Genomic DNA, 14,133 nt, shown 5'->3' on the forward strand with positions numbered 1-14,133 from the left:
CTGGACTTGCAGGCTACTATGCTACATGAAATAAGTCAGACAGAGAAAGATAAACACTGTATGATATCACTTACATGTGGAATCTAAAAAATATAACAAATTAGTGAACATAACAAAAAAGAAGGGGTGGTGGGAATAAAAAACAGGACAGCGACTGTTGCTGAGTGCGCCTAAACAGACCATGGGGATGTCAGATGGGCTGATGTGATGAAGAACATCTACACAAGACAAAGGACGCCCAGAAGAAGTGCGGAGACCTGTAGGACAGGCATGAGGCCTAGTCAGGGATAGCACTGTACACCCTGCTTTCTAAGATGTTACTTTCCAGGTTTACCTTGCTTTCCAATACGTGATCTTCCAGACTGATGCAAAAATATAATTAACCGGTGATGGTTTTGCAAAAGGATTAACTGAAGAGGCCCTTAATACTACAAAAACTCTATAATCTTATACATTCAAAATTTTTTGATTTATAAAAATTTTGTACTTATATTTGGGGACAGGCAATACAAAACAGAGAACAATATAAATATGTATAAGGAAAATAAGTCTGTTCAATACAGTGAACACACCTAACAACTGAGCTTGTTGACCTAAAATATGAAACAGCCAGTTATTTTACCAGCAAAACGGGTTTATTTGGGAACAACAAACAACTGCAATTAGGGTCAAGCCAGCGACAGTAAAAACCACAGCCAAGTGCCACAAAGGAAGGAAGGAAAGGGAGGAAGTTGGGAGCAGTTGTTTTGAACAAAATTTCATGGAGGAAAGCGAGAGTTCAGGGTGATAAGGGGTTCTCGTTAGCTTAGTAGCTAGGGTCAATTTCCTCGAGGAGATAAAATGTACACCATTCCTGTCTATAACTGACAATCCTTCCTGTTATTTACCTAGAGTAATACTGTGTGAGAGCTCCTCCTTCTGGCCTCTCGACTCCATTTTAAATAAGGTTTCACTTTATTGATTTTCCAGCTTCCCAGGCGGCACTAGCAGTAAAGAAACTGCCTGCCAATGCAGGAGATGTAAGAGACTCGGGTTTGATCTCTGGGTTGGGAAGATCCCCTGGAAAAGGAAATGGCAAATCACTCCAGTATTCTTGCCTAGAAAATCGCTAAGACAGAGGAGCCTGGCAGGCTAAAGTCTACAGGGTCACAAAGAGTCAGACATGACTGAACGACTAACACACTTAATAATTTTCACAAGCTCAACACCAACAGAACTCTCTCTTGTGTGCTCAGTTGTGAGGCTCTTCTGTCCATGGAATTTTCCAGGCAGGAATACTGGAGTGGGTTGCCATTTCCTTCTCCAGTAGATCTTCCCAACCCAGGGAGTGAACCTTGTCTCCTGTGTCTCCTGCATCGCAGGCAGATTCTTTACTGCTGAGCCATTGGGGAAGCCCTTCAATAACAATATAGTAATGGAACAAACTGGAAGAACATTCAAAAGAACGTGCTGGGAAGAATAATATTCAGCAACATGCTAAAATATATCTTTGACAATGACACATTTTATTGAATAGGGAATATGGCAGCTTCCCCAGGGATCTCTGAGAGGCAACTCAATCAGAAAAACTCATGTAATTGTCTTTTGTATCTAGCACAGAAAAATATACTCATATGGTTTATAAATAATTGCCAGTTTGGCCTAATCACCAAACTTTGGTAACTGTGTCTCTTAGTAAGTACAGATACTCCCTTCTAATCCAGAAAGCATCCTAGCTCCATTCTCAAAGCAGACATCAGAGCTTGGCTGTAACAGTAAGAAAGAGAAGAGAGTTCAAATGAACCAGGATTGAAATTCATGATTCAACTTCATTCTGAGTGAGTTCTTTGATTCTGTTCATGCAATGATCAACAGCATTAATAAGTAAAGGAATCCAATTATCTTCTGGCTGTGGGGTCACATGACTTGCTCTGCAAATGCAACGGGGAAAAGAGAAGTTAAATTTATTACACTGTCAAGGGAAAGACCTATCCTCAAAAGGGGACACAGGGAAAACTACAGTAAAAGAGGGCAAGGGTCTCAGCTGCTCCATAAGCAAAGCTGAGAGAAAATACCATACTCACTCTCGACGCTTTGAGATGGGGGTTTGGGAGTTGAGAATGGCTGTACAGGCTTATTCTCAAAAAGCTATTTCGGGATAAGTCTTCATACTCACTTTGTTATTTCGAGTGCCTTCTTTAAAACAGATACAAGTTTTGCAGACTAGAAAAAAAAAGAAACAAGAGAAGTTACTCACCCTGAGCCCTATCACAAAAAGGAAAGGATAGGGGACTTCCCTGGAGGTCCAGTGGCTGGGACTCTGAGCTCCCAATGCAGGGGGCCTGGGTTCAACCCCTGGTCAGAGAAGTAGACCCCACAGGCCACAACTAAAAGATCCTGCATGCCACAACAAAGACCAAAGATACTTCGGGGTATAGCTAAAACTCAGCACAGCCAAACAAATAAAACAGATATTTAGGGGGGAAAAAAGGAAAGGAGGAAAAAGTTGGGGGGGGGGGTAGAGCTAAAAATATTTTACTTGAATATTAAAATACTTAATACTTTAGCTCTCTTCCCCTTTTTTTTCGCATTCACTTTTTAAAAACTGACTTAAGGAATAAACATCTTTAGCAATTCGCCGTGTCAGTTACCCTAGAAACAATTTTAAGGAAAGGACGGTACATTGGTAGCATTCATACATCCTCACGCTATTTTGTCACTGGTATTCTTAAAATTCTGTAAGTTAAAAAAAACAAAAACAGTTGTTTCTGCTATACATATCCTGAACTATCAGCAGAGGTGGGACAAGAAGTCAATTTTTTAAAAGTGAAAGTGAGAAAAAAGGAAGGAGGAGAGTTAAAATATTACAATATTTTAATACTCAAGTAATAAGTCATTTAAAAAAAAAACCTTGGAGGAAACAGTCAAAAATAAAAATGTTGATTAGGTGGCAGGATCATGGACTCCTTTCTATTTAGCAAAATCTTATTAATACTGCTGCCATAGTATCTTTATAAGATTTTTTATATTTAAAATTTTTTTAAAGAAAACAAATAAAGGAAAAATATAACCTAAATTTGTCCTAACTGCTGATAGTTCAGGATATATACAGCAGAAACAACTAGGTTTTTTTAAAAAACTTAAAATTTTAAGAATACCAGTAACAGGGTAACATGAGGATGTATGTATCCTACCAGCATACCACGCATTCCTTAAAACTGCTTTTAGGTAACTGACATGGCATATTACTAAGGATGTTTACTTCTTCAGAAGTCAATTTTTAAAAAGTGAATGTGGAAAAAAAAGTTAATGTCCAAAAGGATCCTAATTCTACTCCAAGGTGTTTCCACATTGTGAAGACACATTTGATGACTCTATTAATAATTTCCACAAATTTACCAAATATTATTAGAACTGATACATCTGATGGTAAAATATAAGCTATCCACAATTTTACTTCTCTTTCCAATAAAATGAGACATAATAACTTAAAGTTTATAAAAAATAAGAGAACAGAACTCTAGCACAGGACCTAGGAGTTCAAAGAAAACAATAAAATCAGATTTTTATAAAGAGCTTAACCCTTCATGACTCACGGTTAAATCACATAATATGTCGATATTAGAATATAGATATAGAATTAGAATAAATATTAAACATATTCTAATATTTTAAATTAGAGTATTCTCTATTAGACTATTCACCTATTTTGGCCAATACTGGAAATGAGAAACTTGTAACTTCATGGTGAAAGAATCCTAAAGCACTGTACTAATTTCTCTCAAGGCATGGTTTTCTAAGGTCTTTGGGTGCGTGCATACTGTCACTTCAGCTGTGTCTGACTCTTTGCGAACCTATAGACTGTGGCCCACCAGGCTTCTCCATCCATGGGATTCTCCAGGCACGAATCCTGGAGTGGGTTGCCATGCCCTCTTCCAAAGGATCCTGCTGACCCAGGGATCAAACCATGTTTCTTACGTCTCCCACATTGGCAGGTGCGTTCTTTACCGCTAGCACCACCTAGGAAGCCCCTCTAAGGTCTTTGGGTTTTTCTAAACGATTACCCAAGTGGTTATGGAAGAGAGAGTACTATCAGAGCTCACTGCTATCAGAATTCAAATTCAACAAATATTTATCAGGCACAAACACTGTGACATTACTATTGTGCTTGCATCCAAGTGTAACAAATAAACATATTCCCCACAGTTTAAGAAAATACCAGTAATTACTGAAATTCTACCAATTAGGTCTGCAGCTATTCCCTCAAAGCCAGTACTTACATTGATTCGCACAGTCAAAGGGCACACAGGTGGGTAAATGCTCAGAGCCAAATCATCCACACTAAAGGGAGAAAGAAAAAATAACCATTAACCAAGAAGGAACAAAGCTCAACTACGTGGTCTCCAGGATACAACTAAGGATGCAACGAGGAAATAATTCCCAGAAATGCATCAGTTCCTTAAACTGGGTAACCAATAAATAACCAATTCAACTGGTATTTACAGAATACATACATACCCTGTTTTAATAGAAGTTGAGGATGGGGGGAACTCCCTTGGCCAGTAGGATGGGATATTATTAATTCAGTTAAAAATTTTAGGATCTGAAACCATAAGTTTAATAACTGATATAGGCAGGGTTCATCCCTGAATGCCATTAAAGTAGGCACACTTTAATCAAGCAATCAAGTTAGTGCTGTACCACCAAAAAGAGGACAAACTAATACCATGTGCCTTTCCGATATGATGCAATGTAAAGCATGAAACACTCAACTAAGTGATATTCTTGCCAAAAATGTTTAACCCGAATATAATTATGAGAAAACAACCACACGAATCCAGATTGCTGGATATTTTACAATGCAACTGACTTGGATTCTTTAAAAATGTCAAGAAAATTTACAAAATTTTTAAATGTCAATGACAAAAAAAGCTAAAAAAGGACAGGGACTGCTTTAGTTGCAAGATACCAAAGAGAAGACAACCAAATGCAGTATGACCCCTTGACAGAACCCTGAATTAAACAAACAAACAAAAATGCTATAGAAGACGTTTTAGAGACAATTTGGGAAATCTGAATATTAGATAATATTATTATATTCAGTATAACCTTTATCATCAGGGAATGGCAAACCACTCCAATATTCTTGTCTGGAGAATTCCATGGACAGAGGTGCCTGGCAGGCTACAGTCCACGAGGTTGCAAAGAGTAGAACATGACTAAGCGACTAACAAACACAAACACATGTTCAATGTAAATTTCTTAAATGTAATACTAAAACTGTTCTTAGGAAATACATGCTGAAATATTCAGGGGAAAACGTCACTTATGTCTGCAACTTACTCACGAATGCTTCAGGGATAAAAACAGCACATCGATTTCAGTTTTTAAAAAGGCACATCTAATTACAGAGAAATAAACCAATACAGGAAAAAAAGTGAACAACAAGTGAACCTAGACGGAAGTACAGGTACTCACTACAATACGTTATAACCCTTCCTACAGGTTTGAAAACTTTCAAAACAAAAAGATGGGGAAAAACCTTCAGGTGACGGCACAAGTTGAGATCAGAATGCTGCTGCTGGGAGGTTTTGAGTGGAGGTCACACCTACCTAGGGCTGATCTCATCAGAAATGTCCACAATGTCATCCAGCTGGGCCACCTGATCCTTCTTCCCATTCTCTGCTACTGAGAGCCGGATTTTCTTCAGGCAGGCTTTGGATGCTCTCGCCAGTGCAAGGCATGGGATTATGAGCTCCTGGTCTTCCTCTGACCAATATGAGTCCCGATTGTTTGGACATCCCAATATATCCTCCTCATCAACACGGCTGTCAGAGCTGTCCTCTGCAATGTCATTCAAGAGGCCACAGTAAGGGTCACATTCTTCCACAGCCTAAGATACAATATGATATATGTGAATGCCAGAAAAAAAACCAAGTATTAATACTTTCAGCATCACGTCTGGGTTGTTCCCAAACTTCAGCCAGCTATTTCCCTAAATGGCTACAGAGCTGAATCACCTCACACATGCTGTTCTAACTCTCCTAGTGCAGCAATGGAACAGAGAGGAATGGTACAAATCGCACCCCCACATGGGGCGGGGAGACAGGAGATGGAGGATGGGAGTGAGGGGGGACCCATGTGGTCCACGCTTGACACATCTTCTCTCTTTAGAACCAATTCTCATCTACTAGACACAGAGTGGCCTTCCAATGACCATCAAAGAAAGAGGTCCTCTCACCTGCTCCATCTCCTCATGTGCATCCTTCACAAGATCCACACACTCTGTTAGCACTGAAAGGGCTGCAGCTTTGTTATCTATGAGTGAAGAATCAGAAGCACCAGTTAGTGGAGAATCCCAACAATTCTCTTGAGTCTGCAAAAAGCAACAGTGTGCTCATCTGAAGGGAGTGCCAAGGACAGTAAACAAGGGCAGCAGTTGAATGTACAATTCTTCTCACATACATCCTCTGGGTGCCCAGACAGGGGGTAAAAAGCTTTCTGTCATTCACCATAGGAAGAACTACAACAGTCACATGCCGGTTCTCAGCGTGGTGCCCTGGCATGACCACTGCTCTCGGCCTAGCAGGCTCTACCCCGTAACTGCTTCAGTGTCCCCAGAATACTGCCCCTGAGGCAGGACCAGAAGAGGAAACCACATCTATTCAATAAGAGAGAGAGCCACAGCCAGAGGTGTTTGAGTCTAAAAGTTATGTGAACTAAAAAGACTGGCAACAAGAATTAATACGTATCATTTCATGTCGGCGATAAACTAGACCTGTTTCACTAAGTTCTTTACGTAAGTAAAGATACATACATACTATAAAACCGGCAGTTAGATGTGAGGTCTGTCAGCTTTGGCCAGCAGAGCCAATGTCTACTTTCCACTCTCACCCACCTTTTGGGATCTGAGGGACATGTTGGCACGCATCCCAGACACTGTTATAGGAAATCAGGTTCTCACGGCTGCTGAAAGCAATCAATAAGGATATATCAATAACTGGGTTCCTGTTTCCTACAAAGGTCCTTCCTGCTGGTCATTAATCTCAGTTATCAGTAACTTTGCTGTTAAAATGACTTTCCCCCTCCCCCAGAACCAAAGAACCCCATTACCCAGTAACTCCAGCTATGGCATCACTACTCTGAGCTGGATTGATGTAAAGTGCTTCCACAAGCTGAGCCATGTCATCCACGATGTCCAGAGTGGCGCTCCGCACCAGCTTTCGCAGGGTGATGCCTGTAGCCAGACCCAAAGACTAAGCAGCCTATTCATCTCTCCAGAAGTCTGGAAAGTCTTCCGGAGAATCTAAGCCCTACAGAATTTGAGGAAATGTGCACCCACATGCTTTAACTGAAGTGCCAACACAAAACCCAGGTCTCATGTATATTCCCATGTCATTTGCTTGCTCCTCCCACCATTTCTTAGTGGTATTTTCCAAAAGAGATCTGGAACAAAATTGTTCCATGACTGCACGTATTCATTCATTAAAAAGTAGTTTCTTTCCTGGTGGTCCAGTGGCTAAGACTCTATGTTGCCAATGCAGGGGCCAGGGTTCAATCTCTGGTCAGGTAACTAGATCCTACATGCCACAGCTTAGGAGTTCACATGCTGCAACTGAAGACCCTGCATGCCAAAGCAAAGACTGAAGAGCGCACCTGCCACAACCAAATAAATAATAAACTTTTTTAAAAATAGTGATCTCTTGACATTTGTGGATAAAACACTTCAAGTTTAAACCACATGAGTAACCCTGAAGATCCATGAGACATGTATTCATTTATAATTGTAACCTGATAATAATCAAGACACGAATATGCAAGCAGAGCTGGAGGCTACTTAACCTATAAGGGAGCTCAGAAACAGCATGTGATGAGGAGGAGGAGCCTGGGGATGGCACTGATAACCAAGCAGTATCTGTGGTGATTATAATGAGTTAGAGACAGAGAAGCCAGTGAGAATTAAAAACGTAAGGCAGGGGACATGAGAACACAGGATCTGAACTTTAGCACAAAGGCTTACTTACAGAGGTCACTTATATAACTACCTTTGACTGCACTTAATGGGAGAAAGTTACATTACCTACTCAAATTGAGGAAAAGGTAAAATTCTCAGGACATAAGCTGTCACATTAGCAAAGATCTACCCCATAAACTGAACACTTATGTGTATGGAGTGGCTTACCCTGATCCTTGGGAAACAAATAGTACACTGCGATAATTGCCTTGATGGCAGCATGCACTTGTTCACAGAACCTCTGGGTTTCCTATGAGATGATAAGCCAATTTCAGAAAGAAAAAAAAGAAATGGATTAGATCAATGTGGTCAAGCCATCTACAGGGGAAAAGAGCAGACATCTGTACAGCATCATCAAACATTTTCTGAAGTCCTATTATGCATCAGGCCCTGTGCTGTTCTCATCACATACCAGGGAGGAGTTAGCTGGATACCAGATACTGAGCAGAAACTCAATAAGACATGAAGAAACTAGGAAAAACATCCCTGATAATCTATATCCCAAGATATCTGTGATTGGCTTTGAGGTATTCACCATATCTTAGACCAGGAGTTGGCAAACTAGGGCCCAAGGGCCCAATCCGGCTCACTGCCAGTTTTTGCAAATAAAATGTTTCTGGGACACAGCCACAATCATGCGTTTACATGTTGTCTATAATCGTATTCGCACTACAGAGGCAGAGTGGAGTAGCTGGACTGCAAAGCCTGACATGTTTACTATTTGGCCCGTTACAGAAAAGTTGTCAGCTCCATCTTAGACCATTAACCAGCTGTCTGTCTCTCTGCCTCTGTGTCTGTCTCTCTGTCTGTCTCTAACAGAATCTCAGTATACCTAAAGGAAATTAGAATGGACTTTACAATGCTCAATGCTGACTATTTTCCTTCGAGGCAGTCACTGGCATTCCCTTATCTTCCTTGTCCTCACTGCTCTGCTAAATTCCAAGCCAGTGCTACGCAAAATGTGATCTACGAGATTGGTGCCAGTCCATAAATGATCTGTTACCAGTCTGAGATGGATAGGTACAAAGATTGAGAATACTTAGAAACTTTTATGCCAATTTGACATTGTTTCAACATCCAAACATATAATTTTGTAAAAATACCACGCTGTATGGACTGGAATTAAAAAAAAAAAAAACACCCATTCTTTGGCAGAATTAATGTGCTGAGATCCTAAGAAAACAATCATGATTCAAATACATATAATTCAAGCCATATTCTAATTTTTCATCTACGAATGAAAAAACCACTGTCCTGAGCATGTACAGAGTAATCAAACTGACAAAAATTAAAGACAAAGATAAAATATGAAAAGCAACAAGGGAAAAGTGACAAATAACATACAAGAGAACTCCCATAAGGTTATCAGCTGATTTCTCAACAGAAACTTTTAATCACACGTGTAAAAAGAAGAAACCATATGCATTTAAGTGTGAATATGCATAGCATATATATGGAATAATACCAAAGGAACCAGAGACAGGAGATATAAACTGTTCAGCACATTTAACTTTGATATCTTTTGAACCTTATACTGTCTACATTATTAAAATTAAGTATAAAAATAATTCAGTACAAACGAGTATTATGTAGTCTAATAGAAAAGGTGGAGCTCAAACATCAGATAGAACCTAGCTCCACTACTTATCTACTTTAAACTGAGCCTCTGAGCCTGCCTGTTCATGTCAGAAAGGGATCATGAAGAAAGAAAAAAAAAGAAAGGGATCATGCATGTGAAAACACTTAGCAAACAGAAAGTACTTTTAAAAATGTCAGAAAGGAAATAACCAGGATGAACCTCAGAATGAATCAATATTTAGAAGAGCCATCTACCCCATGACAACTACTGCATCTGACAAGCTGATCTTCAGAACAATGCTGTGGTTTGACAAACTTCATCTTACTCGACAGATTGAGGAAATTAAATCCCCAGATTTGAGTGAAAAAGGTGGAAAGAAAATGAGAGGCTTCCTAAGGAATACTGAAGCAGCACAAGAATTCTAGAAAAGTGAAGCCCACCTGTGGAGATGGCAGTGGAAGTCGAGAGAAGGCTACGGTCAGAGTCGTGGCTTCCCTTGACACTGTCACAGCTGCCTCATCTGGGGGGGTGACACAGCAGGTGGCAAGAGCCAACATGTTAGTGCCAAAAGGACAAGGCTGCAACGGCTGCAAGGCCTGTGCAGATAATGCGTTCCCTCTCCACCCATGCCCGCTGAGACGTCTCAAAAACAACTCCAAAAATCAGTGTTTTCTATTTCCACCTCGGAGGTACCAAGGATGGGTTAGGAGGAGTATCCCCGCAGAGAGGCCGGGACGGGGGGGGAAGCAGGAAGGAAAGGAGGCGGGAAGAGATGAGACAGCAGTCTCCAATCGGGGAGGCACTCACTGAGTCTTCTCCAAAAGGCCTCCCGATCAAACTCCTTGGTGGTTTCCTGCGCTTCGCCGACTGGTGGGTGCGGGGTGTGGGCCGGGCGGCGACAAACGAAAGAGCACAGGTAAGCGGAACGACCTCCCGGCCCCACCTCCTCCGCCCGGGCAGCCGCCGCGGCCGCCAAGGCCTGGCCCCTTCCCACCCAAGCCCGGCCGTGCGGTCGCCCGTCCCCGCTGGGTCAGCTCACCCCGCACTCCAGGAAGCAGCTGCCGCAGCTCCCCGGCCAGATGCCGAAGCTGCTCCAGAGGCGGATCCAGGGTGGGATCTGGGGCTGCAGCTACAGCTGCGCTCTCCATCCCAGCACCGCGTTAGGAGGCAGCGGACCAAGCCCTCACAGCGGCCTCTGGAGCCGCACCGCTGCCGCAGGTCCTCTTCCAGGCCACAGTTTCGCTTCGACAACAACCTGCCCCGCCTCGGAAGCCCAGCCACGCCCCTTCCGCTCTCAAAAGCCCCGCCTCACTCCCGCTCCAGCGACACAGGCAAGACCCAAACCGAGCTGTTTCTTATTCATCCTTCATTTATTGGTATTTGATTAGTTGAAAACACCCCTGACTGAGGAAACAGAGAGTCCATAATCCTGTTGAAGAAAGGACTAGGAACTAATCAAGGGTAGTCAGGGTCAGGTCCAAGTTTGCACGTTCCCTGTCCCTAAAGTGGCCTCCTTACAGGCTGCCAAGTTCCAGACACTGTGCTAGGTACTTTACATGAGCTATCTAAAAAACACACTGAGTGGGCCTCAGATACTCCCATATATCAGCCCCTGCCCTGTGGATCTCCTAGATAAAGGCTTTCTCTTCACAAAAGGAAATCAACCCTTTCCCTTCTTGGGGAAAGAAGGAATCACGGCATTATATACAGAATTTTCTGCAGTCCATTCTGCAAGAATCAGTAGTAGGTAATCCCCCAAACTCCCAGGTGTCCAAGGAACAGCAGCTCCCTGAAGTTTGCCCATCAATACTGGCCTTTCGCCTGCTGCTGAGGCAGAGGCCTGGGCTACAGAGGTGGATGAGGAGATACAGACTTCAGGAGCTCAAGTGACTTTTTAACCGCACTATGAAGGTTCCAAGCTCAGCAGAGTTCAGTGTCCAAACACAACGAATGAGAACAGGTGTCGCCAGTGTCAACCAGGTCCGTAAAGGGGAGAATAATAAAGCTAGAGTGCCATATGTCATATGAAGAAAGTAGCAGGAATAAATATGCCAGATGTACAGCAGTAACATAAGTAGATGAACAGGTATAATTTTCAAGTATTTTCCTTGACGGAGATGAGACCTGAAGCTGTGACCAAAGCACCGCTGCAGCAAAATCCAACACAGGTAAACCATCAAGGGGATGTTAAAAAACACCAGCTGGAAAGAACAGAACAGAACTATTAGCTTATTAAGCCCTGGTGGAGTCAGGTCTCACTAACACATTATTGGTGGCTCCTAAAAATATGCTGCTTTCTCTCTTGGGGGTTAACTGATCCTTTATGCTTTAATCACACTTGTGTCAAAGTCGTTTATTTGCCTGCATCCTTCTGTTCACCTTAAAGGCAAGTGTCATTTCATTTCTGTTGAAGCCCTCAAATGTTTAAGGTAGAAATGAATATATATGTCTGTGTACAAACACACACACACATACATACAAGTATTCTTTTTTTTTTTTGGCAGAGTGAGGGGGGAACTTGGATATCAATATTTTTTCTTGACTTTGCATTTGTAATTGAAGTAACATAATGAATACTGGAATACAAACTAGAAGATTTAAGATTTATAATCCAACCATAACTACAATATGAGTTTTCATTCACCAAATAATTATTGAGCACTCATTATGTGGCAGGCACTGTGCAAGGCTCTAGGCAAGGGACACACTGATGAACAAGTCAGAAAAGATGCTTCAGACAGCTTACATTCTAGGACAGAGAAGAGGAAACCAACCCCCCAAAAAAGACGAGGGGGAAGATAATTACAGATGGTGATAAATTCAATGAAGAAAATAACTGGTTACAGGGCAACGGGAGATGGGCCCTCTGAGGTCTGAAGGACAGAAATGAGTCAGTGGAAGAGCATTCCAGGCAGAAGAACAAATAAAAAGCCCAGAGATGGGCCCATCTGCCGTTACCCTCCTGTTGGCCTGGAACATGATAAGGCAGGTGGAATTGGGGGCAGTCAGCAGGACCCAGATCATGTCATGGATCTGTTTTAAGCTGACAACAGGGAGACAAGAGCAACAATGGGAAACCAGTTAGGGGGGTACTGTAGTAGCCCAGGCAAGAAATAATTACTGGGGACTTCCCTGGTTCACTGCAAGAATCCACCTTGCAATGCAGGGGATGTGGGTTTGGTCCCTGGTTGGGGAACTAAATCCTATACGCCGTGGAGCAACTAAGCCCATGCACCGCAACTACTGAGTGCCTGTGCTCCAGAGTCCAAGCACCACACCTGGAGCCCAAGTGCTGCAAGGAGAGACCCCTCATGACGCAACGAAGAGCCTGCACGCTGCCATGAAGACCTGACTCAGCCAAATAGTTTTTTTTAATAAAGAAATATGATTAGGTAAGAATGGTGGTAAGAATGACAGAGAAAAGACATGCACAGTGCTACTTGCTGATGAACTAGATAAAAAGTGTGAGGGAAGGGGAGGAACTTAAGATGCATCCTAAATAATGTATTGAAACTGAGAAGAACTGGGGAGAAACAGGTTTGGGGATACAAATGAAAGGTTCTGTTAGAGGTATATTAAGTTGAGATTCCCGTGAGATATCTAAGGAAGATGTGAAATGCCAGTTGTATATACAGGCACCTGAGGAGGAGAGAAGTCTAGGTTAGAGATATAATAGATTTATGAGCTATGGGCCTAGATGATACATAAAATCCATTCTTGGTATACTATTTATTAAAATATGACTGTAAACCCACCTTTTGGTAAAGCTCAGATTTTAGTTGGAATAAGGATGCTGCTGTCAAAGCTATGGTTTTTCCAGTAGTTATGTATATGGATGTTAGAGTTGGACCATAAAGAAAGCTGAGCATCAAAGAATTGATGCTTTTGAACTGTGGTGTTGGAGAAGACTCTTGAGAGTCCCTTGGACTGCAAGGAGGTCAAACCAGTCAGTCAGTCCTAAAAGAAATCAGTCCTGAATACTCATTGGAAGGACTGATGTGAAAGCTGAAGCTCCAACACTTTGGCCACCTAATGGCGAAGAACTGACTCACTGAAAAAGACCCTGATGCTGGGAAACATTGAAGGCAGGAGGAGAAAGGGACGATAGAGGATGAGATGGTTGGATGGCATCACCGACTCGATGGACATGAGTTTCAGCAAGCTCCGGGGGTTGCCGATGGACAGGGAAGCCTGGCGTGCTGCAGTCCATTGGGTTGCAAAGAGTCAGACATGACTGAGGGACTGAACTGAAGGATGCTCCTGAGAGACAGCCTCCATCTATGTAATAGAAAACTGAACTAGACCTGGATCTCGTCACATATGAAATGCTGCTAACCAGAACATTCTGGCTTGTGGTCAGTGTTCACTAGGCAGAGATCTTCCCTACTTGTCTGCAGATCATGCTTTACTGTCCTCTTATGAGGCTGTGAACTTATTTTGAACAGTGTTTTTGGATCTCTTATAAAACTTCAGATCATCACCTCAGATTTTGATCCATTAGCCCCATTAGGTGAGAACAATAAATAAATAAATTGTTAGGTAAACAGTTTTCAAACCTGTT

General features: G+C 42.1%; 2 protein-coding genes across 8 annotated transcripts in view; both read right to left on the reverse strand.

Annotated features, from left to right (window-relative positions):
• Positions 1–1,488: 1,488 nt before the first annotated feature.
• On the reverse strand, positions 1,489–10,840 carry CCNDBP1 (cyclin D1 binding protein 1). Of its 2 annotated transcripts, none has more exons than XM_088839755.1 (11): positions 10,612–10,840; positions 10,380–10,439; positions 10,013–10,092; positions 8,162–8,243; positions 7,093–7,216; positions 6,878–6,945; positions 6,221–6,297; positions 5,592–5,872; positions 4,260–4,320; positions 2,156–2,202; positions 1,489–1,910 (listed from the first exon to the last, which is right to left on the reverse strand). In XM_088839755.1, exons 1-11 carry the CDS (start codon positions 10,718–10,720, stop codon positions 1,796–1,798), a joined length of 1,104 nt encoding a protein of 367 aa, XP_088695881.1. In that variant the 5' UTR covers positions 10,721–10,840; the 3' UTR covers positions 1,489–1,795. The 2 variants fall into 2 exon arrangements, with proteins under 2 accessions (XP_088695881.1, XP_088695880.1); XM_088839754.1 differs by having other exon boundaries at positions 6,878–6,948.
• An 84-nt stretch (positions 10,841–10,924) lies between these two features.
• The window catches only part of TMEM62 (transmembrane protein 62), a 57,417-nt gene continuing 54,208 nt past the window's right edge, over positions 10,925–14,133 (reverse strand). For 3 of the 6 annotated variants that reach the window (XM_088839753.1, XM_088839749.1, XM_088839748.1), the window contains one exon: positions 10,925–11,773. In XM_088839753.1, coding sequence (XP_088695879.1) covers positions 11,447–11,773 — 327 coding nt within the window. In that variant the 3' untranslated portion in view covers positions 10,925–11,446. The remainder of the gene's footprint in view (positions 11,774–14,133) is intronic. The other 3 variants (XM_055437187.2, XM_088839752.1, XM_088839751.1) reach the window with 3 other exon arrangements.

The sequence above is a fragment of the Moschus berezovskii genome, chromosome 9 (genome assembly GCF_049115385.1).
Source record: "Moschus berezovskii isolate FMDL1 chromosome 9, NW_MosBer_1.0, whole genome shotgun sequence".
In the NCBI taxonomy this organism is placed as follows: domain Eukaryota; kingdom Metazoa; phylum Chordata; class Mammalia; order Artiodactyla; family Moschidae; genus Moschus; species Moschus berezovskii.